At 32.8% G+C, this 26820-nt stretch overlaps 2 protein-coding genes across 9 annotated transcripts; one reads left to right on the top strand and one right to left on the bottom strand.

Annotated features, from left to right (window-relative positions):
• The first annotated feature begins 1322 nt into the window (after nt 1-1322).
• LOC8271907 lies at nt 1323-10264 on the top strand. 5 transcript variants are annotated; one of them, XM_015722192.2, is made up of 17 exons: nt 1323-1477; nt 2136-2446; nt 2910-3126; nt 3589-3866; nt 4536-4703; nt 4873-5009; nt 5088-5607; nt 5728-5822; nt 6278-6340; nt 6426-6517; nt 6606-6671; nt 6897-7526; nt 7627-7698; nt 7847-7917; nt 8006-8063; nt 8947-9214; nt 9472-10264. In XM_015722192.2, exons 2-17 carry the CDS (start codon nt 2169-2171, stop codon nt 10068-10070), a joined length of 3612 nt encoding a protein of 1203 aa, XP_015577678.1. In that variant the 5' UTR covers nt 1323-1477; nt 2136-2168; the 3' UTR covers nt 10071-10264. The 5 variants fall into 5 exon arrangements, with proteins under 5 accessions (XP_015577678.1, XP_015577677.1, XP_015577679.1 ...); XM_015722191.2 differs by having other exon boundaries at nt 2910-3147; XM_015722193.2 differs by having other exon boundaries at nt 2910-3153; nt 6429-6517.
• A 4022-nt stretch (nt 10265-14286) lies between these two features.
• Nucleotides 14287-22290, bottom strand: LOC8271908 (transcription factor TGA9). Of its 4 annotated transcripts, none has more exons than XM_048378311.1 (13): nt 21816-22290; nt 21502-21663; nt 21195-21286; nt 20763-20848; nt 20204-20461; nt 19204-19242; nt 19008-19067; nt 18723-18800; nt 18574-18622; nt 17491-17762; nt 16683-16904; nt 14755-14897; nt 14287-14651 (listed from the first exon to the last, which is right to left on the bottom strand). In XM_048378311.1, exons 2-13 carry the CDS (start codon nt 21609-21611, stop codon nt 14564-14566), a joined length of 1497 nt encoding a protein of 498 aa, XP_048234268.1. In that variant the 5' UTR covers nt 21612-21663; nt 21816-22290; the 3' UTR covers nt 14287-14563. The 4 variants fall into 4 exon arrangements, with proteins under 4 accessions (XP_048234268.1, XP_048234269.1, XP_048234270.1 ...); XM_048378312.1 differs by having other exon boundaries at nt 20766-20848; nt 21816-22288; XM_048378313.1 differs by lacking the exons at nt 21195-21286; nt 21502-21663; nt 21816-22290 and adding an exon at nt 21030-21120.
• Between the last annotated feature and the right edge of the window lie 4530 nt (nt 22291-26820).

Genomic DNA, 26820 nt, shown 5'->3' with positions numbered 1-26820 from the left:
TTTGTACTATGTTTTCAACATATTGAGATGAATATTTATTAAATTTTTTTTAAAAGTTATAAAATTAAAAAATTATTAATATTTAAATATATAAAAGCGATCTTTATATAAAAAAAGTTAAATTTTATCTTATTGCATAAGAGATAACTTCTAATGTTATTTCTATTAGGACTAATTAACACTACCCTGTATAAATGAGAACCAAATTTGTAGTCTAGCAATAGTTAGTACCTACTTGTACCTCAACTCTCCAAGAGAGCAGTAACTGCCAACAAGTATCTTGAAGAGAGGGAAGGGGGAATTGCAAGGAAAGATTTGAATTAAGTCTCTTTTTCAAATGAGAAAAGAAATGCTTAGATTTGAAACCTGCTTAAATTAAGATATGTATTTATTTTTAAATTAATTTTTAGATGATATATATATATATATATATATATATATATATATATATATATTAATTTTTTTTATATGTATTCCTTTATTTAGATGTATAAATTTTTTATTTTGATTGTATTTATTTGACACACGAGATTTAAGTTTATAAATAATTTTATAATTTTTTATTAATTTATTAATTAATAAATTATATTTTTAATTAAATACTGAATTTAATTCAAAGAAACAGTATATTAATAATAAATTAATTTTTTAATTAAATATTAATTATTCTAAAACGTAATATATTAATTATATCTTAATATTATAATAATTAATAAATTAATTTTTTAATCAGACAATGATTCTAATTTTAATAAATAATATTTTAAATATTATATTTACTAATAAATTAATATTTTAATTATTATATAATTTCTAATTCTAATATCAATTACGTTAATAGTATTAGTTTATATAATATCAAAATTAATTAATAAATATTATTATGGTAATTTTTATATTAGTATACTAATAAAATTTTAAAATATTAAAAAGTTAAAAGAAATTTAAAATATTCAATTTGCTGTTTTTTAAAAATAAGATGAATAAATATTAATAATTAAAAATTTAATTTTATAATTATATAATAATAACCGTTATAGAATGCATAGATAAATTGCTGATTTAAATTAAATTTTAGTGAGAGAAAAAAATTTAAATATCCACTATGTATTTATAGAGATTAGACGCACGTAACGACCTTTCCCCCCAAAATATAAGATGAAACACGATGTCAGGCTTACAAATAAACGACGCCGTGTCTTTCACAAGCAAGTAAAACGCAAGACATGATGACGTTTGAAGAATACACGAAGAGAATCAATAATCCATACAGATACATAGATACACACATACAAACGCTTACACTACAGCAAATCCCTCTCTCCCGCTTTTTCACATCGCGCACCAGAATAATAATATTAGTAATAGTAGTAATAATAATAAATAATCGTAATTTACATTTCTCGCTCCAAAAATTTCAAAAGGAAAAAAAAATTGAAAGCAGGTTTGATCTGCGCTTGACCTCGTTGAATCTAAGGTAATTGTTATCGCTTTCTTACCTATCGCTTCAATTTCACTTCAATTTCATGTATTTGTTGCTATTTTTGCTGATCTTCACGACTCCCTTTTCTAGGGTTTTCTAGAGCTTGTTTAGTTCGTCTTTTTTTTTTTTCCTTGAAAAAATAAATTTTTTGTTAATGTATCTTAACCTCCATGATTCAAGTCAAAATTGAAGTTCGATGTTCTTTTTTTCTACTTTGTGCTATGGAGTATATTGATGTATTATGGATAATTTTTGGAATTTTTGGAATTTTCATTGGTCAATTTTCCGGTTACTTTGAAAGCAATGGAACATAACATACAAAAGTGAAGTTGTAAATATGTTCCAGAGTGATTTAAATATGTTGTCTAACTCAAATTTATATTTTCTTTTATTCTGCCACATAGTAGTTTAGAGTAATTCTTCCATATCTTTGCATAACCTGTTCTTATATTTGTGGAATCATTTGTAATATAAATAATAGTAGGTTCTGAAAATAACCAGATTCTTTGACAGACCTGATTTTTTTTTTTTTAATATTTTTGTTTAAGCCTATTTTTGATAGGTAATCAGGTATTAACATTTAACAAAAAGTTTAACTTTTCCAGAGGGCATTTCTAATTTTTGTTTTATGGACTTGGGTTTCTTTGAGCAGGTTGGCTGCTTGAAATAAGAGACTGAGAGCATAATGTTAAGTTCGGGGAATAATAATTTAAGCCGTGGAAGTGCCGCAATATCATCAGATCTTCCACCATTGACACAATGCTTGCCTTTGGAGCAAATTACGTTAGGCAATCAGAAATATACTCGCTGTGGAGAGTTAAGGAGGGCTTTGGGTGTTCCTCTAGGAAGTGCATCAGAGGATTATTCTTTTGGAGTTTCCCATCCTAAGCCTCAATCCCTAGCGGGTACGGAGGAGCTAAAACATTTTAAAGAAAGTGTTCAAGATACTTCTAGAAAGGCCAGGTATGTTAGCATTTCTTTGCAGCAGACTACATGAATTTATGGTTGGCCGTGCCATTAGTTATTTCTTGCATTCTTCTTTTACACTTGAAGTTTAGTGTGGAAAAGACTTGGAATTTTGTTGTAAGGGAAGTTTGATTCCAACTATGTGGCACAACTAGAGGTTTATGGAAGAGAGAGCTACTTCATTTTTTATTTCATCTTCTGGGTCAGAGAAAATTTAGTGGCTGCGCATCCTAAAAAATAGAATAACAAAGGATAATGATTATTACTTTTTAATTCATGCCTTTAATTCACATGCTTAGTCCTGAAATTTCTGCATTTTGTAGTACTTATAGTCCATCGAAATTCTTTTTGTTGCTTCATATGTTGACTGTCCATGTTTCGCTTCAGATTTTGTAACTAAAGATATTTTCACAAAACACTTTCCTAGCTGGATGCTGATGATATGATGTTTTTCTATCAGGGATCGAGCAAAAATGTGGCGTGATTCCTTATTCAAATTGGACAAGTATAGGGAAGCGTTGAGTTCAAAGAAGCGACAGAGGAGCGAACTTCCGTTGAATGAGAGGTCAAATGGAGCAACTTTAGCAAAGATGGGGAGTCAGGTTCATAGAAACAGTCATGATATTATGGCTCAAAGGTTGGAGGACAGGGCTAAAAATATTGGGCTGAATAAGCGGGTTCGTACATCAGTGGCTGATGTGCGGGTTTGTACATTACATATTAATATTGTAGTCTGATATGCGTGTATAAGTTTTCTGTTCTGATTTTTTATTGCATATATATTAGCCAGGGTAACATGCAGAGGGTAATTGATTTCTTACTTCCTGGTTTTCTAATCTGCTTACACAGCTGTAGATTTCTTTTGAATAAAATTTTTAAAATTCCCTTTTCCCCCGCTTTCATGTTGAGTATCTTTAAATAGTGATCTCAAGTAGTTAGTTTCTTTTTCTTATAAAAAATAATTGCTTATGCAATCCCTCCTTCCATTTTTGAGAGGCAGAAAGGGTTTTGAACTGTGACTGCCTATTTGCAGAACAGCTGGGCCACTGGTTCTTGTGGCTGGTTCTTACATATATTTAACATGCATGCATTTCTTTCCATTTTTTTTTAATTTTATTTCTTTTCTTTGATGCAACCAGGCAGATGGTAGGTCAAACCTTGCCTCAAGACAGCAGATGGTCATGGAGAAGGGTACAGATATGCTCCAAGATTCTGGTGGAGGTACTGTTCGGTTTGAAGAAAAGATCCGTAGATTGCCTGCTGGGGGTGAAGGATGGGATACAAAAAATAAGAAAAAGCGCTCTATTGGAGTTGTGGGTAGTAGAATTTTAAATGGTGATCGAGAAATAAAACGAGCTATGCATCCTAAAATCAGTGCTGAGTCTAAGCTGCGATCTTGCGATACTCAGGGTTTCAGGTAAAGTAGTACATCCATGTACTTGATTAGTGATTTTATGTTTTTGGTTTGGTATTGTTTCTCTTACAGTCCAAATAAAGCTCAGAACCTGTTTATAACTGCCAGTATAGGAAGTGTTTAGTTTCGATAGAATTGTTACTTGTTTCCAAGACTGTTATCTGTAAATGATATGCTAGTGTGTTGGTGTTCATATTTTGTCATTGTAAGTTTATTGCTGTGATAATTGTCAAATCATTCTACTCTGCAATTTTTGTTGAAAGAACAATGCTGACAAGTACGGTGAAGGTTGTTTATTTAAGCAACTTTCTCTTGAGACCTGCCACTAGCGGTGATGACATCTTCCTTGAGGTTGATGTTTGGGGGAAGGGGGACTAAGTCATTGGCCTTTCAGTTACTCCGGATGAAACTTTGGTTCCACGGTTATGATTTATATAGTACGTCTTAGTTGATTAGAAATTAATTAGGAGGAAAATACTTTTTCCTTTGTTCTTGGCCGTGTATCTCTAGTTTGTCATTGCCATTGCTGATCTTCATAATTACGATGGATCCTCTGTCCTGTTGACTCGGCCATTGTTATGGTACTGCTTGAAATTGTTCTATTTTTTATGTTATGATGGGAAAAAAAAAGGAACAAGTTTGTTGTGTTAATGAGTTTCTTATGTGTCGCAGGTCAAAATCTTCCCCTGGTGTTAGTGGAATCAGTAAGTTGGATGGTCCTTTAGAACCTACTGGTTCAGATACCAGTACAGTGCTCAGGAATGAAATGGATACTGTAACTCTTCCAAGAGACCGATTAGCACTCCTAGAGCAGAAGGCTGTGACAAAAGGAAGCAATAAGTATGTATTGTCCTTTTGAAACTATTGTTTATCCTATTAAGTGGAGATGAAGAGTCAGGAAATGATGGAAAAGCTGTAAAGTTTGAAATCTTGTTGTATTTGGTGCACTATCTTCTTTTCTGGACGAATATAGTCAGGTTATTAATCTGTTTGTGGTGCTATGTATCAGGCCAAATGTTAACGAAGACAATTTAGCAAGCAGTCCTAATACAATGATGAAAGCAAAAGCTCGGGCACCACGAACTAGCTCCATCATGATGCTAGACTCATCGCTCAAAGTTCAGTCCTCATCTACATCTCTTCAAGGTGCGGAACTACCTGCAAGTTCAAATAAAGTAACAATGCCTTGTATGCTAAATAATCATAAGCGTCAAACATCTGCAGGTTCATCTTCCGTGGCTCAATGGGTAGGTCAAAGGCCTAAAAACTCACGCACTAGGAGAACAAATATAGTTGCTCCTGTTTCAAACCATGTTGATGCTCAGATTTCATCTCAAGGTTTTGCAACCAATGATTTTAGCACTAGAACTTCCACTGGGACAAATGGATCTCTAATTGCCAACAGTATAGATAATCACACTCCTAAGTTCAAGAGAGAAATTGACATTGGGTTATCTGAAAGTGAGGAATCAGGTGCTGGGGACAATAAAACTAAAGAAAAAGGAATAAACAGTGGCGAGGTTGCTCTAACTTCATCTCAGAGAGCTGGTCATTTTCTTTTGCCTTCTAAAAAAAATAAGTTACTCACAAATGAAATTGGAGATGGAGTTCGGAGACAAGGAAGAAGTGGAAGGGGTTCATCTTTAACAAGGCCAGGCATTCACGTAGTGAGAGAGAAACTAGAGAATCTACCAACAATAAAGCCACTTCAGAGTGTGAATGCTGTTTCTGATAAAAATAAAAGGTGTTTATCCTCAACACTCTCCTCTCCCGAGTCCCAACCAAAATGTTGATCAAATCTTAGTTTATATGTCATTTGGCAGTATTCTGAATATTTGAAATATGTTTGGTTTCTTTGAATCAGCAAAACTGGTCGGCCCCCTTCCAAAAAGTTGAAAGATCGGAAGTCTTCAGCTCGCGTTGGGCCGATAATTAATAGTGGATCTTTAGATTATACAGGTAAGTGTTATTTATTCAATGAATTTGTCGTATCAATTTGGGTTTTGCATTATTAACTTTTTGATAATATATGACACTGCTAGGCATTGTTGTCTAAGAAGGGTATTTGAAATCTCTTTGCTATATTTCAATTATTAGGCTGTATAACAGTTTTTCTCTTTTGGAAAAACTCTATCTTGTGGTCATGATACAGCTCTTGTTGTCACATTTCGTAGGTGTTTAGAGGTGTGTCAGATGTTAGAATGGGCTTTGATTGATATGTGTCTATTGCATAGCTGCCAATGCCCTCGCGGACTATTTTGTTTCCTTTCTCCTTTCTTTTTTGGGTTCTGATATTTTGAGTTCCACATATATGCAGTGACTTTAACTTGGCTAAAACCTAGTAGCGTTTGTGCAAACTCTCCTTGATGTTAATCTTGCCAACATGTTTTCTCATATATGCTTTTCTTTTACAGGCGAATCTGATGATGATCGCGAGGAACTATTTTCAGCTGCTAATTCTGCTCGGAATGCGAGCAGTATGAATATTGATCTCTTTCTTAATTTCATCTCCAGATAAGCCATCTTTGTGTTATTTCATAAACTAATACTTGTTTGCTTTAGTAGATCGTGCAAGTTGTGGCCCGTTTTGGAAGAAAATGGAATCTATTTTTGCTTCTGTAAGCTCAGAGGACTTGTCCTTTCTAAAGGAACAGGTACGAGGTTATATGGATAGATTTTAAAATTTTATCTTTTCTCATGGGCCAGGGACTTACTATTTCTTTTTCATTGCTGTTAAATCAGCTTAGTTTTGCTGACGAGCTTGATGAGGGTTTGTCTCAGATGCTTGGTAGTGAATGTAACCTCTTGGTAATGCATTATTATTGTTTTCTCCCCTTTTTGCAAGCCTTCTACATTTCTATATTATGAGGATAAATGTTTCGAGTTCCAGTTTATGTAATTCAAGCAGACTTTCAATTACTAAAATCAGTCTATCTGGATCTCAAGTTGACTCGGACAAATTTATCATTATTTACTAATGAAAGTTTAATGTTTCTAAAGAGACATAGGTTAACTCTGAAATTCCTTCTTTAGGGTGTTCTTGTGCAAAAGGAACTACCTGATTATTGTGGTGAAAGACAAGGTGATCACTCTAATCAAGATTCAGTTAAGAAATCTGCTCTATATGGAAAAGTTGACATGGGAAGATTGGAAAAGGGTGCTCCATTGTACCAGAGAGTTCTTTCTGCTTTAATTGAAGAAGATGAAAGTGAAGAATTTTATATCCACAGTGAAGGGAAGAATATCCCACTTCACTATGCTAGTGATGATTCTCATTGTGGTTCATGTAATCTGATTGATATTGAATCCAAGGATAGGGATAGGATGGAATCTGAAGTTGAGTCAACAGTGGATTTTCAGACTCACAGGAATTCTTTCTTGGACAGAATTTCATGTGATAAGAGTGTTGCATCTAACACATTTAGAAATTCAAGCATGTCAAACTCTTTACATAGCAATGGTCAGTGGCCAGGAGATGATGATTTTTCCCATTCAGATATTGTGCATGCCAGTGAAATATGTTCAAATGATCTCAGTCAGCTGCAGACAAGGGACTTGACCATATCTGCCTTCCCCTCCTCTGATCACAAGTATCAGCTGATGTATCTTGATGATAGGGTTCTGCTGGAGTTGCAAAGTATTGGTCTATGTCCAGAGACATTGGTATGCTTCGTCTTGCATATGGAGTGTTTTATCAAGTCATATTTGGCTGCATTTACTGATGTCATTTCTGTTTTCGTATGTTTCTGTTACCTTATTGCAGCCTGATCTGGCAGAGGGGGAGGAAATGATTGGTCAAGATATAATGGAACTCAAGGAAGGCCTATACCAGCAGGTTGCTTGCCACAAATACATTTTTTGCTCAATTTGTGTATCTGGAGTTATTATTTTCTTAAAAAGAGTTTCTTTGTTAATAAACTTGATTTCCTTTTTCCCTTTCAAGTTGCTTTGGATCTTTTTTGACACCTTTGATTAACCAACAGATTGGAAGGAAGAAAAGGAAGTTAGGGAGAATTGATAAGGCTGTTCAGAAAGGGAAAGAAGTGGAAAGAAGGTTAGTTTTCTATGATCAGGATCATGGGATGAGTTATGGATGTTAAACTGAAGAAATATGGACTGGAGTAACACGTTTTGATTTGCAGGACGATTGAGCAAATTGCAATGGACCAACTTGTCGAGCTGGCTCATAGAAAACGACTGGTATTAGTAACTTTCTTGTTCAGCTGTTTAAGTCAAATCCTAAGGGATTTATAGAATGTAGAAATTTAATTTTGTTCCTGAAAATATTAGGGAGCATTCAATTGGGACATATTTACATTCTTGGCATACAAAAGAGATATAACTATGAACTAACCTGTATGGTCTCCATCAACATGCTAGTATAGTATTATGCATACAGAAACTTTCAAATGGAGTTATGAGTTGGGACTTAGTTGTTGACATGTTGCGTAAGTTTAAATGACCATCCCTTTTGCAGTCCCCCCTCTCCTTTTGCACTTGGGTGAATAAATTTCAAAGCAACCCTTTTTTCTTTTTCAACTCCACGTCTTGATAAAAAAAAAAAAAAAAACTTTCATGGCCATAAGATCTAATCTTTCATTTATGGTAAGAATTTTTTGAGTAAACATGAAAATCATTTAAATCATTCTTGGGGTCCTGCATTAAGGCAAACTGTCGGTCCTGGATCGAAAGAAATGTGTAATACATTTGGATATGTTTTATCATTCATGTTGGACCTTATTTTCTTGTGCTCAGTAGTTTGCATGCCATTAAATCTTATGTGGATTGGTCCAAAATATGTGCTTAGAAGCAATAGAGATATCAGTGTAAAACATACCTCAATGATCATAGAGAAGATAGTCTGAAATTAGAGAATGTAGGAAGGATGAGAACAAGGAAAGATTTTATTACTTCTCTACCATTACTTTCATGAAAATCAATGGTTCAATAATGTTTAAAAACTAGGGAATTTGTGAATTTAGTGGATCCTCTAGAAAAATATGGATGGTATAATCCATATGGTGAACTGGCCTTTTTGTTAATAATGGTTCATTGAATTTTCCACTTCATTCATTTTATGCAGGCTTGCCGTCGGAACAATTCCTCAAAAAGTGCAGTCCGCAAGGTTTCAAGACAAGTTGCCCTAGCTTTTATCAAGCGCACTCTTGCCAGATGTAGAAAATTTGAAGATACAGGGAGCAGTTGCTTTAGTGAGCCTGCACTACAGGAGGTCATCTTCTCTACACCTACATGCAATAATGATGCCAAATCTGTTGATTGTGTCGGCTCAGGTACTGCAAGTAACACATGCAATGAAGTTTCTAACCATCATGGCGAAGCCAGAGGATCAGGTATAATATTTGCATTCTCTATCATGATACTTTATTTGTTTAGGAGATTTATCTGTAATGTGGTGTGCATGGTTGAATGTCTGAGTTCAGGAAACGTAATACTTTAAAAGGACTAATTAATTTATGATAGTAATATAACTTGTTGCCCTTTTTTGTCTGTAACTTTAGAAAGAAATACCTTTTCTTTTCCCCATTTATTTCCTAAATATCCAAAGTAGATGTGCTAAGCAACAAAATATGATTCTTTGCTGTTACAGTTGCCATTTCCAGCACTTTTGAGATAGATGATTCACATGGTGATTACTTCGATAGAGGGAGGAAAAGGGAAGTGCTTATTGATGACGTGATTGGCAGTGCTTCATCAAGGGTTACATCGAGTCTTGACAGTGCTGTGCTTGGTGGAGTGAAGGGCAAGAGAAGTGACAGAGAAAGGGATATAAACAAGGATATTATAAGATGTAATTCTGTTTCTGGAACTAGTCACTCATCATTGGATGGCTTGAAAAATGACCGCAAAACAAAATCAAAACCCAAGCAAAAGAATAATCATTTATCGACATCAGGAAATGGACCTCGTGGATCTAGTCATTCAGTGGCTGGTCCCAGCAATAAATTAGACAGTGCGGGCTCAATGTCGCTTGGGGATGCTTCTAAGGAAGCAGAAGAACCCATTGATTATGCAAACTTGCAGCTGCATGAATTAGACACAATTGGATTAGAAGTATCCAATGAGCTTGGCGGGCCACAGGATCTTGGTTCATGGTTGAATTTTGATGATGATGCGTTGCAAGACCATGATTCTATGGGTCTTGCAATACCGATGGATGACCTCACAGATTTGCAGATGCTTATGTAGAGGACTATTTTTTACCCTTTTCGTCACGGCGGGAACTCAGGAACCACCTTTGACACCTGAATCAACACCAACTAGTCTAGCTGTGGCATGTAAATCAAAAGATTTGCAAGTGTAGTTGATTTTTTTGTATATAATTTGAATGTAACTGGATATTCGTATGAAATGAAAAACTGCGCTTCCAATTTGTGTTTTCATTTTCTCTCGGAATTTTAGGAATCTCTTTGTTTCTCTCATTATAGCCACTTGCCTACTAGTAGTAGCAGGATGTGCGTCGGTCCATGGTGTTTATGGTGTGAGGCCGACTCTGGTTTCCAGAGGTTATTCGTTGATCTGTGGTGTAATTTATCGTTACTTTCTCGAGTTTTGATGTCAGGCTCTCACCTGTGAAAACCAGGAAAGTTTCTGCTTACTACGGTAAAAAAATTTAAATCTTTGTAGTGAATGTAAAAGAATAACAATTTTTTTTCATTGCTGCAGTTCATAGTTTATAGGACCTTTAGTGAATTCAAGAAAAACAAATACAAATTACAAAGATTTTGAAGTTTCTGTTAATAATATAATTTCAAGTAAAATTTGCAAATAGTACGTCACCAGTTCATTTAGCAGGGCATGTACTTTTTGTTAATACAAGTTTTTATTGCACTCCTTGCTCATATACCTCATATTCATCATTGTAATTGGTAATCTATCGACTTCTAGAGTTAGGAATTTTTATTCTCCTTTTCTTTGTTTTTTCTCGAAAAGCTGAAAAGAACAAAAATCTTCATATGTTTATTGATGTATAGTGGTCCCAAAATCCAGATCAAAATCATTTTGTGTACTTTTCTAGTCTTTGCCAATAATGCTTATTCAGGCATTACCTTAATCCTTTCTATGGCTGGACCAGCATTTTGCAAAAGATTTCTGGCTGGGGACCTTTGCTGGAGAGTGCAATTAATGATCATGATTGTTCTGTCCTACACTTGTTTTTTCTTTTCATTATTGCCATATGTCTTCATGGAGTAGTCCTTCATGTCTTCTCATAAGGAATTATGTTTACTTTTTCTTCTTTTGTTAAACCCATTAATTGAAGAAATCTTCCTACAAAATTTCTTTATTCAGCATTGCAAAAGGGTCTCTGCAAAATTCAGTCATTTTTACCCAAGAAGGAGCAAAAAGGAGAACCTATTTATATATATATATATATCCTTAAAAGGGTCAAAGGTTAAATGATTAATATATGAGACCACTAAGTAAGGACTCTTGCTTGAAATGAAGAGACACTTGCATGAATCCATGTATATGAAGCAACCTGCCTGATAAATGTGAAAGCAAATATATTGTGCTGGCATACTCATTTTCCAATTTGCAAGCAAAAGGACCTTTTATGCCCTTTAAATTTTCTTGATGCTATGCCGCATTCAATCTTTTGAGACTGAGGTATTAAGTTACTAATACAATAGCTCTTTAATATTAAAAGAGTAAGACTTATTCCAAGTGTACAAAACAAATCGATAAGTTATATAATATATATTTTAAGTGTTTTATATTTCATCGTTTAATAATTGACATATATATATTAATTTAGTATTTATTTAAATGATAATACACATTAAACATTTATATATTTTGTAATTATTTATATACAAATGCACAATTTCTTCTTAAAATTCAGAGTTAGAGAGCTATAAGAATCATCTATATATAAGATTAGGACTTTCTAAAATTAATTAGAAAAATATTTGACAACAAACTATAATAATAATAATAATAATATTATCAAAATAACTGCACAGTAAGTACACAACTTTTCTGGTTTAAAGATAATATATATAAACCAATCACAAGAATCGGATTTGGTTAGCTATCATTGGCCTTTCAGCATTTCTTTTATGAAAAATATCAGGTGTGCTAAAGCAATCATGCTGGTCAATGACAAAATTTATCATTAAAATATATATATATATATTATAAAATTTGATTACTAAGTTCCAATTAATAATTTGATTGATTAAACCGACCATTAAATTAATCTAGCTAGTTTGAATTAACCAACTAGTTTTTATATATTGAGATTTTTTTCTTATAGAGTTTTTCTTTAAAGGGTAGAGATGAAATAGGATGACAAGGCAGATCAAATTACCGAGACATTGATTCAAAAACCGTAACTCGAAATATAATAGAAGAGGTCTATTTAAATTCTAAAACTTCAAAATAGTTCAGAATAATGATATTAATTTTGTTAAAAAATGATTGATTTATATTTAATTAAAAAAATGATAATAAATAACAGAAAAAAGTAGCATTAGTAATATAATAATAATAATTGAAAACCTAATCCTGGAAAGAGACGTATGCATTAAAGTAAAAAAAAGAAAAGAAAAGGAGATAAGGTCATCTTGTATTCCTCTCTAGCTTTATAATCTAATGGGGTTATAAAGGCACGCTGATGATGACAATATAATTTCAATTTTCTTTTTTAATTCCATAAAGTTAATTTCGTCTTAATTAATTATAATTAGATATTAATTTCTTGTAACGAACCCAACATACTGAAGACAGAATGTAAATTACATTTAGCTACAGGAGGACACCATGATTATGGCTTCTCCACGTCCGTCCTTTTTAATTCTATTTTAATGATCAAAAGATTTTCTAATTTTTTTAAAATAAATATTATATATATAAGTATGAGCTGCATATTGATGTTTAATTAAGTTTATGGTTGCATTAGTAACCATTATAATTATCCTTTTATTTTGGTGACCTACTCCAATAGTTTTTAAGTATTTTTCCTTTACTTTGATCCTATGTGTGTCCAAATCTTTAGGATAATTAAGCTCATTTTAATACTATACACTCTAATTTACAAAATTAAAAACTCATTTAGAGGGTTATTAATTTGATTCTTGATATGGTATTATAGCTTTTCATAAGAAAATAAATAAATAAATAAATATTATTTAGTAAAATCTTATTACAAGTTGAGGGGTGCATGTACCCAATATTTTTGTATATTCTCTTAAATTTTGAGATTAAATCATTCTTTTGACAAGCAACCCTTATGTCCAAATTAATTAAAAATTAAGGAATAAAACTGGATTAGTGAATTCTAATTTTGGTTGTTCTAAAATAGAGATTAAAATGGTGGATCAGTTTCTGAGAATTACAAATGATATTATTTTATTTTTACTTATAGGAGGAATTGTTGAACCGGATAGATATGAAAACACTTATCTTTATATATGCATTGATTCAACACAACTGCACACATGCACCCTTCTTTCCTAATTTTATATAAAATCAAAAATAAAAATCACCATACACAGTCCTATAATAATCACACATCTCAATCAGACTGATAATATAATTAAATTCATGTTGCAAATATAACATATAAAAACACAACCAGTTGCAGACCGAAACCTATGTCATCACGAAGCGAAGACACATAAGTGTTTAGCTAATTTATCTTCTCCACCATTGATGCATTATTGTTATTTACTATACTTCTTTTATTTCACCTCTAGCCAATAACTAAAATAACTTAAACAATTAAAACAGTAAAACTATCTTTAAATTAGATTAATATTTTAGTTTAATTTCAAAACTAAATGATTAATATTCTAACTCGTAATACCAAAAAAAAAAAAAAAAGGATATTAATAAATAAGGATTTCTCCATGAATTTGTTTGGCACCACCGGTCCAATAATAATAATAATAAGCACAACTACTCAAAATAAATGTAGAGAGAGAGAGAGAGCAGCAGCCAACTTTTGTCTCTCTTCCTCAACTAAAATTTGTACTGTATGTAATGTATTTAAAACCTTTTAAAGAAACAGACAATCAACTGAGTTTATATATATATATATATATATATCCTCATCTTGTCCTATACATTAATATTACAAATATTATAGCAATTTTCATTGTCTTTCTCACAACCACTTCTTATTAATGAAACTTTACCCCTTATCCCCACTGTAGTTGTCTACAATTTAAACATTTTAACTCCATAAAAACCCATCCTTGATATGTGTGATCTTTAATTCTTTACCACAAAAAGAATATCGTATTTATATAAAATACCCTTTTGCATCATTCAAGAGTCATCAGGAAAAGATGTGATTGTTAAATATGATTAATTTATGTATTATGATCCCACAAACTTTTCTTTTCTTTTTTTCCTCCATTATTAGCTAATCTTCATTTTAAGCAAAGTGGAAGCTTCCTCATGCACATATAAAATTGATTTACATTTACAAGATGACATAAAAATATTTAAAATGTGAAGATATTAATAAAGGCAAAAGAGATGAAGAGAAAAGAGAAAAAAGAAAAGAAAAAAATCCTATCTCCTCTAAAAGTACCTCAAATTAAGAAACCCTATAACAGCGCATGTATGTCATTTACATCAAAATATTGATTGATAAAATACAAGAATATATATATATATATATTTAAAGCACTTATGCATGCATGCAGCTGTGTGTTGGCTTTTTGTCATCTTCATCAAAAGTTTGTGAAATGATTTTGAGACTGTTGAACCATTTGTAGATCAGTTGTGATTTGGCATGAATTATCATCCCCCATCATCGACCTATACATGAAAAACCATAGTAATAATAATAATAATTACGTTCCAAAATTGTCATGTGAAAAGAATTTCAGAAGAATCTGGGTATACGTGAAAAGGATCTTACTCTCTAGGACGAGATGCCCAGAGGGAGCTAAGTGCTCGTAGCCGCCCATAGTACTCTCCGATCACCAGAAAACACCGAGCCCCCTGTCTTACTGTTAATATCCGGCGCAGTTGGTGAAGTGTTTGCTGTCTCAAATTATCAGCCTACAAAACACATATATATATGTTTCCAAATACATTAATATTAATGTATTTCTTTAAAAGAATATATATATATATATATATAATATGTAAAAGCCGACTGATGATATCATCAGCTGGTGATAAAATTATAGCATGCAGAAGCTTGTGATGGGTCCCAAGGTGCAAGAGCACATGGGCAGGCATAAACTCTTAACATTAATTCAAAGGGGTTGAATATCATGGAGTACTACTTTGTCTTTTCCATAGATATATATATATATATATATATGGACCATTTCCAATCATACATCAAATAGATATATACAAAGGTATATATATATACACTTCTTTCTTGATAGAATATTTTAATAATTAGGATGTTCCTTTTAATTTATTTTTATAGAAGTGCTGTTGATAGGTGTATGTAGCTACGGTGTTTTATTTTCAACAAACATCATTTTCTAACCACCTTTTGATAGCAACCTTTTCAGATGAAAATACAACATCAAAAACCCTAGCCCATCAACATTCAAATAGACTTCTCAGCAATCATATTAAGCAATACATATTCACCACATGATCAAATCATGATATATATATATATATATATATATATATATGACATGAAAACCCTAAATTTTCTTTTTTTCTTTAAAGTAAAAACCAAAAGTATTTAAATGGACCATCAATAGTACACTAGGCAAGCAAGGAAGGGAGATGAACAACCTTGGTGTATAAAAATCATGTCCTTTCATGCCTTCAAGTTGACCTTAAAAAACTTGATGGTGACTACTTAAAATATAGAATATTTTTCCAAGGTCGAAATTCGTGAGTATAGATAAATAGATGGTGGGATCCATGCCAAATACACTAGACATTAAATTTAACATATTCATCTTGTTGACTAAATTAATAAAAAAAAAAAAAAAAATATGTATATATGTTATATATATAGGATTGTTATTTTAGCTAGAAAGTCAATAAAAATGTTAAATCAAAATTGATGTAAAGGAAGTGTAAGTAATGGGGCTCTTACCCTTCAGGTGTAAGGTAGAATTGGCGGCGCAATATGCGAGTTTCATAGAATATGATGATATAGACTAAGACAGAAACATCTTATCTGCCATTTTAGCTGTTCAAGTTATTTCTTCCTATACTTCCAATGGTTTTTAAGTTGGATTTTTCATATTCTTGAAGGGTTTAGGAGTGAATCCGGTTTCAGGTTTTTTGACAAGATCAGAGAAGAGTTCTCATTATTGTATCTCTGACTGAAAATGCTAATAGAATAATTAATAAGTAAATAAATAGAAAAACAAGAGTCGGACCAAGAAGCTTCATGAGCTTATCATGAAACTCATTCTTCTAATGATCATTATGTTATAACTAGCTCAATGGGGCCACTTTCCATTGACAGGATATGCAAAGAACTTGTGTAATCAAATTATGATAAGTTTATAGCAAGTAAATTAATCAAAAGAGCAATCCAATATTTGATGACCTTGTAAGTTTATAATCTTGATAAGGAACATACAGCAGATGCCACCTAGCTTAAAGCATGAAATTTTGGTAATGTCGTAATTCACTTGAGGAAGACTGCTATATGTCACCTAAGGACTTGGCTCAACCTAATTAGAGAGCAGGTGACATGCTTTCAATATATCATTATCATGGAGCAATAAAAACTTTACTTGCATAAGAAGTGCACCAAAAATAATTTTCCTTTCCTGAGATTAAGGAGTCTTGATGCCTAATAAAAAGATTTTAAAGAAATGGATTGTGACTAAAATATGTAAAACATGTATTTACCTGACGAACGAAACCTTCAAGATTGGCAAGCTTGCCAAGTGCCACTGCCATTTGCTGCATGCCATCAACGACTGGCCCACTGGCAATGGTGTCAACTAGAGACTGCTGGAGCTGCTCTAGGCCTTGGGAGAGAGCCTCTTCTGCCTGTTGTGAGGATTGTTGGAGGCTGTAAATCCCCATAAATTGCTGTTCTGTTAATGGGTCCAACTGAGTCATTAACATCTGGTAAAAGAAAAAAAAAGGAACAAAGACATGAGTTAGAATATACTTAATGATTAAGCAGCTAAACAGGGATATTTTAGTCATTTGACATCAGTTGCATGTATGTTGCTCTTTTTGGGCCAAAAGATTTTCCCTTATGATATAGGAATACTTTCCATAGTTTAATCCTTTAGCAAGATAAAAAGGGGAAAGAAAAAAAAAAAAAAGAAGAAGCCTGAGATGGTTAGTGCTGCCAATTTCACTCTCTTTTTCATGCCCAAGAAAGGACACCCCTTTAGGGCTTTTTACTTGTCTCTTCACTTTTAAATGGATAATGTGCCCTTTAAAGGGAAGCTTTAATCTCCTAAGAGATACCTTGCAGCTCCTACAACCCTTTATGAGAAAATGACCAAAATGGCCCAACACAGTTTCTCCATTTTTGTTTTTTTGCACTTATCTTTTGTCAACATGAGAATTACTATGTTACCCTTGCATGCTATGTTTTTCTTGTCTTGGCCTTTTTATTGCTATTATTATTGCTATTTCCTATGGTACTGCTAAAATATTGGATGTAATGTTGCAGAAATGCATATTAGGACAGCCAAACCTTTATGAGTTCTGATGGCCTAAAACCACCCATCCAGAGGAAGCAACGCTCTGCCGGAGTCGACCACATTCCGGTGATAAGGTGAAAAACGTCAGTTTTAGCAGCCACCCCCTTCAGTCGGAAAATCTCATCATAATGTGAAATGTATCTATCTACTATAACCCTCAGGTCACCATCTGATAAATGTGCTTGCAATCCTGTCCGGAGGTCTGACATGTGCCTATGATCTTCCTCTAACCATCTTGCATACTCCATATCAAATATTGCAGCTCCTATATATGTCCAAATAATAATAATAAATAAATAAAAACAATGATCGCGATCTATAGAAAGGAATTAAGGAATGAATATTTAATTTCTAGTGAATCACATGGTGGACCAAAATGTGATACAATAAAACATTATAGTGCATTTTAAAGGGCATTTTACATTCCTAATTTGCCTTTTAAACTAAAAGAATTATATGTTTTCTAAAAGTAGAAAAGCTTCATACCAAATGGATCAATAATTGCCTGAGATTTTTTAAAAAAATAATTAAAAAAAAAAAAGGGTTAAGATCAAAGACAATAGCTCCATGCTTGGAAAAGGCCAAATTCTTTATCTTTAAAGAAATTTTTGAATTAAAAAAATCCCAGAAAGATTTTAGTCATAAAACTTGGTCAAATTAAGAAACTCCTGCCAAATGGATCATTGAGACTGTAATATATTTCCAAATTTTGACTGGAAATAAAACCCAATTATTTGAAAAACTTATATTAATTTTACATGTTGGTCAATACTCAACTACTCGGCCAATTAAAAACTAAAACCATGTTTGATCAAAATAAGAAACTATCAGAGAATATTTTGTCTTTGGTCTTATATGGCTTATTAAATAGAAGTTATAATATTAGGATATATAATTAGTGTTTGGATTAAGCTAAACGCCACTTAATTATGGCACAAGACTAATCACCAATTGCCAAGTCAGGCTTTTACAAAATGCACCTAGACAAAGATTCACACTTTTCTTAAAAAAAAAATGTTTCTCATTAATGAACTTTTAAGCTTGACTTTCAGTAAAATAATTTCCAGAGGACTCACCAGAGCTTAAATTGCCACCGGCACCACCACAGCCACCTAAGAACAGTCCCTGTAAAGCAACCCATAAAATATATTTTTTTAATTAACAAATTTGGATTTTCTCAGAAACTACTTGAAAGAAAATAAAAAGTGTACATGATTTTGAAAACCTGCTGGCGGGCTCTTTGGAGATCTTGCTCTAACTGGGTAAGCTTGATTCTACTGCTTTCTAGCTGCTGCACATAGGCCTGTTTTGAGATAAGTAAAAGACACATTAATGATGGGTTGTTGCATTCATTTCTAACACCCACAAATGTAATATAAATTACATGCAAATATAGGCATAATTTTATCTTACTGTATATGTATATAATATGTTATAAATGTGAGCGTGTGTCTGTAAGCTACATGTAGCATTAAATTAGTCTTCAAAGTTGGTAGAAAATAACCCACACCTTCTTTCTAAGGCGGCTCTTCCTTGCAGCTTCTCTGTTTTGAGCTAAACGTCTGAGTGTCTGAAAAACCAACATGAAAAAGCAAGAAACTTTGATTCCCAAAAAGTTTTTTCAAGAAAAAAACATGAAAAGCAAGAAACTTTGGTCTCACTAGGAAGAAACTTTGGTTTTTAAAAGAAGGAAAGAAAAAGGTTACCTTAGCATCAAGCTGTTTCTCTGATGTCGAACCTTTCCTCTGCAACATTGTAGAATCAAAATTTAAACTTTTGAGACAACATAGAAATGCAGAACTAATTTAAAAGGAAGAAAGGAAAATGCAATACTTCAAAAATTTGAATGGTGCAATGACAACTGGCAAGAATGGGGAAGTTGGTTAACTTGATTAAGCAATAGAAGGCTATAATCATCTGAATTTTGGTGCATTTTACTCAGTTTGGTCATAACAACTACAGCAAGGCCAAGACTAAAAAAGAAAAAAAATTGAAGAATATAACTACATTTTTTTATGTTAATAATGTAGATTTGAGAAAGCAGTGTACTTTGGGAAGATTCTGGGACTAACAACAAAAAATAATTATTAAGAAATCTCACAGCATTTTTGGGAAGCAATTCTGGTAACTGGTGCTGATGTGAGTGCTGTTCTTGGAAATGACAATCATGAACATGAAATGGGTAGACAAAATCATCATTATCTGCCATTTGTTTGTGGTCTTGGGTTTTCCTATGGCTTTCCAAAACTAATTTGTAAGGCTAAAACATCCGGCTAAACTGAGAGTTATAAGTATCGAGTAAAGTAGGTCATTATTATTGTGAAGATACAGTGTGTTTTACTACTGCGAAGATTCTCACTTTGGCCTTTGGCCTTTTTATTTGTACAACCCTCCCTCCCCGCCCTCTCTCTCTCTCTCTCTCTCTCTCTCTCTCTCTCTCTCTGATTTTATGTCAGACTTTGAACAGAAAATCCTTCAGGATTCAGAGAAACTCTGCCATCTTTGATTTTCTGTGGGTTGTTGGGATCTGTGCTTTTGTGTTTTGAAGATATGCTGAGAGAGAGAGTGAGAGAGAGAGAGAGCACAACAGTAAAAAATAACAATAAAGATACCAGCTTTTTCCTCAGTTTTGGGATTTGTAAAGAGAGAGAGTAAAAAGAAGTAGGAAGCTAATTATAAAGAGGAACTGTAGTCAAAGAAAAGAACCTTTTCTTGTGGTGTTTTGGCAGGTGATGGATTCAGTTCTGAGGGTCCTCCGCCTCCTGTTCTTGAGGTATCACTTGCCATCTCTAGTTGTTGCTGTTGCTGTTGAAGCTGCAGATGCTTCTGATCAAAACCTTGATGATCTGAAGATGCCTTTTTACTAATAGGAGATTCTGGCTCTAGCTGGGCATCAGCTTTGCTTGAAAGAGTGTTTACTGCTGATCCTGAATCAGTACTCTCCCCTCCTGACTTTGAACTTCCCTGGATTAATTATGCAAAACAAAAGGCAAACCCCACCATAATTATTCAATTTGAGTATTTCAACAAATGTTTCAAAGAATTAATCAAAGTTTGCAAACGGGCACTCAAGAACCACCAAAAGAAAAAAAAATTTAAAAAAAAAGTCACTTTCCAATCAAAGTAATAAAGAAAATTTTCATGAAAACTGAAAAGTGAAGATCATCTTAAATTTTTTTCAAGCTCGTTTCTTAATTTATCTAGTACTCAACATCAGAAGACAAAACACATAGTCAAAGCTTGAGAAAGCAAGTTAAGAAACTACTACTCTTGGTGTGTGTTGGAATCTCATTGGCCATGAAGGGAACATTTCCAGAGTAGCAGCAGGTCTGCCTGTTACCGTAAATAAAGCTGCAAGAATCAACAAAGCAAAATCTCAGAGGATCACCACAACAAAAATAAAAGAAACTGTATCAAGACATTTTCAAAATCTTGCCACCTAATCCCCCCCCTCCCTCTTTCTTTGCAGTTATATTGTGAAGGTCAGAAAATCATGCTAAAGAGTCAGATTACTATGTTTGTAGCATCACACCATTCAAGTCTCTTGTCCAAGAATGATTACTGTATTGGAAATGGTAACCCCATCTACTGTACCCCTCAATAGACATATTCAAACCTCTCTCTTTTTCTCTGCTTTTTAAAGAGTTGGTTATACTTATCAAACGTCACAAAAGAGATAGACAAGAAAAAGGCATACGTGCTTTAGCTTCATCATTCCTAATCTTAACTCCTTGCAGAACAATAGCTTCTTCTAGCTCTCCAAAATCAAAAGCAGATCCTTCTTGATTCCTGAAACATAAAAAAAAGAAAAAAAAAGAAAAGAAAAATGAACAAACCCATATTAGTAATCTACAAAACATTTAAACCAAAAGATATCCCAGAAAGATTCGAAATTTATAAACATGAATATTCATGGTTAATTACATGTAACCATATGTATATTGAATTTGCATTCTTTTCCGGAACAAAATTAAGAAGCTGGAAATTGCTAGGTATATCCATACATGAAGTTTGTAGAAGTGTTGATTCCATGAAGAGCAGCTGCATAAGAGAGATGGTGATTAGAAGGACCTGAGTCTGATAAACCCGTCCCTCCAATTCCGTGGCTAGCCATGCAAAGACTCGAATATGTTTAGACCATTCTCTTCATTTCTTCAATAAAGAAACTGAAACCGAAAAGGAATAGCAGAGTTGGTAAAAGAAATGAAGACAAAAGAAAATAGCAGAAGTACTGATATATTGCTATTACTTGAGCAAGAAACAGAGGAATTAAGCTACAGCTTGAAGAAAATACTTCCAAGAATTCATACAAGTTTACCTCAGTTTGGTTTTGAGTTGTAAATAAAGCTCTAATTGGAGCAAAACCCAACTCAAGAAATAGAGAGAAAGAGAGAGAGAGAGTGAAAAAGATCAAAGCTTTCTTGTCAAAGTATATCTAAGTTGCTACAAGAAGGGACAAGTCTTTTTCTCAGATATATCTCTCCTTTACTTTGCAACTTTTTGATTCTTTCATGTGTGTCTCTATCTATCTCTTTGCTTTGCTTTCCTTTCCTTTTGCTTATGGCTACTACTACTACTACTACTATGTGAAGAAAACAAACCTTATTTGATTTTTGGTCTGTTTTTTCCCTTTATTTGCTTTTTGGGTTATGGCTTTTTGTTAACCTTTATCTCTCCAAAGTAAATATTTATGAGTTTTTGAAACTCAACATCCTTCAATACAATAGTACACACACAAACACACACACCAAAATCTAGTCTTTGCAGGGCCTGTCTCATGCCCTCTGAAGACCAAGTTATTACAATTTTTGTTCAACAAAATAAAAAATCAAAATTATTTATAATTTCTTTTCTATTATTCATGTATAAAAGAAAAGAAAAAAGAGGTGGGGTCTTCATAAGGAACCCACTAGAATCACTGACTCCTACTCCACTCTTCTCTCTCCTCTAACCGCCTGTTCTTTCTCATTGGTCCTTTTGATGGGGCTCTTCAGGATTTCAAGTACTTGCAGAAGCAAAAGGATAAAATTTTATTAAATATCCTCAAATAAATTCAAACATTGAATATTATTGATATGAGACAAGTTTTTCTTTCAGAAAAAGATGGTAAAAAGGAAGAAAATTTAAAGAAAAGTTCCAAAGGTTGTTTTCATTTTTTGATATCTTCTTTCTTTTTTTTTTCCTTTTTTTAATGTATATGCCTCCCAATTCCAAAGGAAGAATTGAGTTTACTTTTGCCAACTCAAAGCCAAGAGAAAATAAAGAAAGATACAATCTTTTTTGTTAAAAATTATTTTGTGAAATATTCTTTTAGAGTTTTGCTATAATACCCATTTCAACCAAAAGATTAGAATAATGATCCCCCAAGCAAAACCCACTTGCACATATTAATCCAATGTAGTTCCAAAATACAAAACACAAACAAATTCATATATTAATCCAACTTCTTGAGATGGATTTGTTTGGTATTATCCCCTTTGTTGATGGGTCAACATCTATTCCCTGTCATCACCTAAAACCATGCCACATTAAGATTCCCTTTCCTTTAATAGAAATAGAAAATTGTGTTCCTCTAAGCCTTTAATTCTCTAATTAAGCTTTTAATTTAGGTAAGGCTTTCTTATTGTCAATGCCTGCCCCCCAAAAATTTTATCTTTTGGGCTATATATATACAACCATCCTTTAAAAATAAACTGCCCTTCAATTATGTAAAGTCTATTACCCAAAAGGAAAAAAAAAAAAAAAAAAAACCCATTAAAAAGTTAAGAGTCAATATACATTAAAAATAGTTAAGGGTTTAGATAGCTATGAGCAGCAACAGCATTATTAATGATTTAAAAAATATGTTTGTTTATATACCCATGACCTCTTTTCTTTCACAGAAGAGGTGGAAGAAAATATTTTATGTTGTGCTCATCTACTTCCTTTTGTAGGTAATATGCACTTCTACCAGTTATTCCTTTTAGGACACCAATGATTGGCCTAAAAGAAAAAAAAAAATGGAAAATAAATAAATATATATGTTAAGCTCAAAGAGAGAAGAAGTAGCATTCATGGATTAGGTAAAATAGGTATTTGAATTATTTTTTTAAAAATCCTTATATACCTTTTGTTCCCAATAAACCTTACAACATGTTCTTCACAAGGAAGAATATGATGAGTCTTCTCTTTTCTTTTTAGATTGTAGATTCCATAATTAAGTCTTGCAATCTCACACAACTGTTTTAGTTCTTTTTAATTCTTATTTGATTGCTTGTATGCTTGTAGAAAGGTGATTGGTCTAGATCAAATCCAAGTCTGAAATTATACCTCTACAAGTTTTTGAAAATTTTTGTATAAACCTAGAATAAGACTATTGCTTGTCACTTAAGCATAAAAATGGAAAATCAAATACATTTATATATATATATATATATATATATATATATTCTTGCTTGCTCTTATAAAGTATTGGGTTAAACTATGCCAACTTGCAACTTATTCTAGTTTATATCATTACTGCAGTTGCGTGAACTAAGTTTGCAAGATTGTCCCCTGCCTGCAACTTTCTCATTATTGACTTAATCCACAAAGTTTAACAGGAGATCAAGAAGAAAGAAGTGGGAATGTCAGGAAGAGAAGCTGCCCCTAATAGACATTGTTTTGACCTTCCACTGACAAGAGAAAAAATAAATATACCTGCCAATGATTACTAGTGGGACTCAAACCACATGCACAATCGGAAAGTCATGATTGATTTATAATTATTCTCAATCAAAATTCTTGTTTAAAACATGGGTGCTAAAACCCCACTTCTGCTTCTCTCCCCACCATTTTTATTCATTTATCAAATTATACTCCTACTCCATTTTTCACAAAGTTTCCTGCATTATTCCTTACCAGAAATATAATTGAACCCTAAATTAGCAACTTGTTTGCCCATTTTAAAACACCTTTGAAGCAACCAAAACGGCTTATGATGGTCCCCTTTTCAAATTTGCATAATGGAAATTGTAACAAAACCATAATGCATAACACGAATTCTAAAATACCCTCATTCATTAAGCATAGTCTCGACTAAGATCCAATTGAGTCGAGACATTCCATGAGTTATTTAGAACTGATTCAAAATACATTTGAGATTAACTTGATCAACATCCGATCAGACTCGAGCTCCAGGAGTAGCTTGATGAGTTAATACTCAACTTGACAAATTTATGAGTTTAGTCCTATATTACTATTTTAGCTTGATATCCTAATAAGCCAAGATTAAGCTTAAAATACGAAATTTAATATCAAGTTTCAGTTCTAATTATTTTATCATTTTTTCAGAAAGATTAAGGCGAACCAAATCAAACTCGATAAATTGAATATACCATTGAATTGCGCTTGAACTCAAAAATTGAAAGCTTGATGGAATTTTTAGATGTAGTCGAACTCCAGCCTGACAGGGTCTCACTTACAACCCTAGCCTTGGCATCTCAAGGCTTAACTTTTATAAGTCAACAACCAATAATGATCATAAACTGAATAGATCCCGGATTTTGAATCTCTTTGTGGTATATAAATGGAAACATAATTGAAATTTGGCACACATTTGGTTGTTAGAATTGGTAAAATATTTTCCAAAAGCCAGCTATACAATGGAGTAGGTGTTGGCCATTTTAATTGCCTGCACAAAATGTGCATGCATTCAGTTATATTTTTCTGTCCTATTCAGGGTTAAAAAGTTGACTTTCTTCATTCATGGAGTGCTAGAACACAGAATTTGGTCAATTCTGCAAAAGTCTAATGCAGGAATTTATGATTTTTTTCAACTTTCTTTCGGACGGCACATGTAGCCAAAAGCTTGTAACTGAAGAGATCTTGTGTTCCATTCCAGCATTAGAAACCAAAGCAGAAGAAAAATATTATAGTTGACATTTACAGAACAAGAACCTCCAGGTAAGAGAGGGGAAAAACAAAGAATTACTAAAAGAGATCAAATGGGTTAATCATGTATCCTGTTAAATATGTGTTTTGTGTATGTGTTTCCTGTCAAAGTTCCTGCTGGTCAGTGTTTTCATTCTGACATTAACCTCTTCAGAGTGGCTGGGTAACTCCTTCCATGCAATTGTCAGCCCATCAGGCAGGCCCATAATTTCTTTTGGAAGGATCTCAAAAACTGAATTGAGATTACATCCTCTAACAGAAAACTATCCTAGATAATCTCTTCTATAGATTCAGGGCCGATTTAGGGCTTGGCCAGTTCTGTCCCAGATAGACTAACAGAAAACCAAGCACTAGTCCACTAATTAGTTTAATTTGCACTAAACTTGATTAAGTTTTTTTTTAGTATAATTTTATGTTCATATCCTATATTTAAGTTTATTATGTTTTATATAGTAAGAGATAATATTATATTAGTCAAGTTTCATTTAAATTATTATAATTTTTAACATAAACTAAATAATTAATAAAAGAAAATATGTTAAATATTTTCCTATTAATATTTATTTGTATCTCAAACACAAACATTATAACTATTGAAGTATAGAAGCATATGATTAAAAAAAGAAAATTTTAATGCAGTTGAAAGAAACAATATCAGCTGAGAATGTGAGTGGCAATTCAAAAAGAAAGACTTTCTATAATTGAAAGAAAAAAAAATGAAAAATGCAATGTAGATTGTACTAAATATCCAATTAAAACAAGTGCAAGCATCCTTAAGATGCAGTTTTCCCTCTTTAAAGGACGTTAAGATAACATGGCATTATAAATCCAACCAAGTAAAAAGATTTGTACAAACAGAACAAGGTCACCGATATTTCCTTTAATAATCTTTCAAAGCTAACAAGAAGCTTATGACAATTGACAAATACATGGGAAACTTAGTTTACCAAACAGGGAAAAACTATATATATATTTGGCCTTTTTCTACTTCACAGGACACTAAGATACAGCAAATTAAGATAGGCTCATTTCTCACATAACACTCTGCTGACCAAGTGGATTGGACCCTAATTAAGAAATTCAGTTTTGAGTTCTTTTCACTTCGATGTTCCCCTTATTTGATCGCAGTGTAAACAAGGCTGCTTCCAATAGTTACAATAGGTAAACAGGGAAATGATCATCCAAGATGTTATGAAAAGACCAAATGAATTTTAAACTTGAATGATACAATACAAGTACTCCAAAGTAACAATTATTATATGCAACTAGAGAAACAAAGCTCAGGTAATGCTAGATGAGGAACTAAAAATGGTGCAACAAGACATAAAATGCATAATGAAGTACAAAACCGCTCTCGGTGCCTACACCCCTGGAGGAAACCTACATACCACATTTACACAATATAACCTCCT

This window comes from Ricinus communis, chromosome 8, assembly GCF_019578655.1.
Source record: "Ricinus communis isolate WT05 ecotype wild-type chromosome 8, ASM1957865v1, whole genome shotgun sequence".
Classification (NCBI taxonomy): Eukaryota; Viridiplantae; Streptophyta; class Magnoliopsida; order Malpighiales; family Euphorbiaceae; genus Ricinus; species Ricinus communis.
This window is presented reverse-complemented; position numbering and strand designations above follow the sequence as displayed.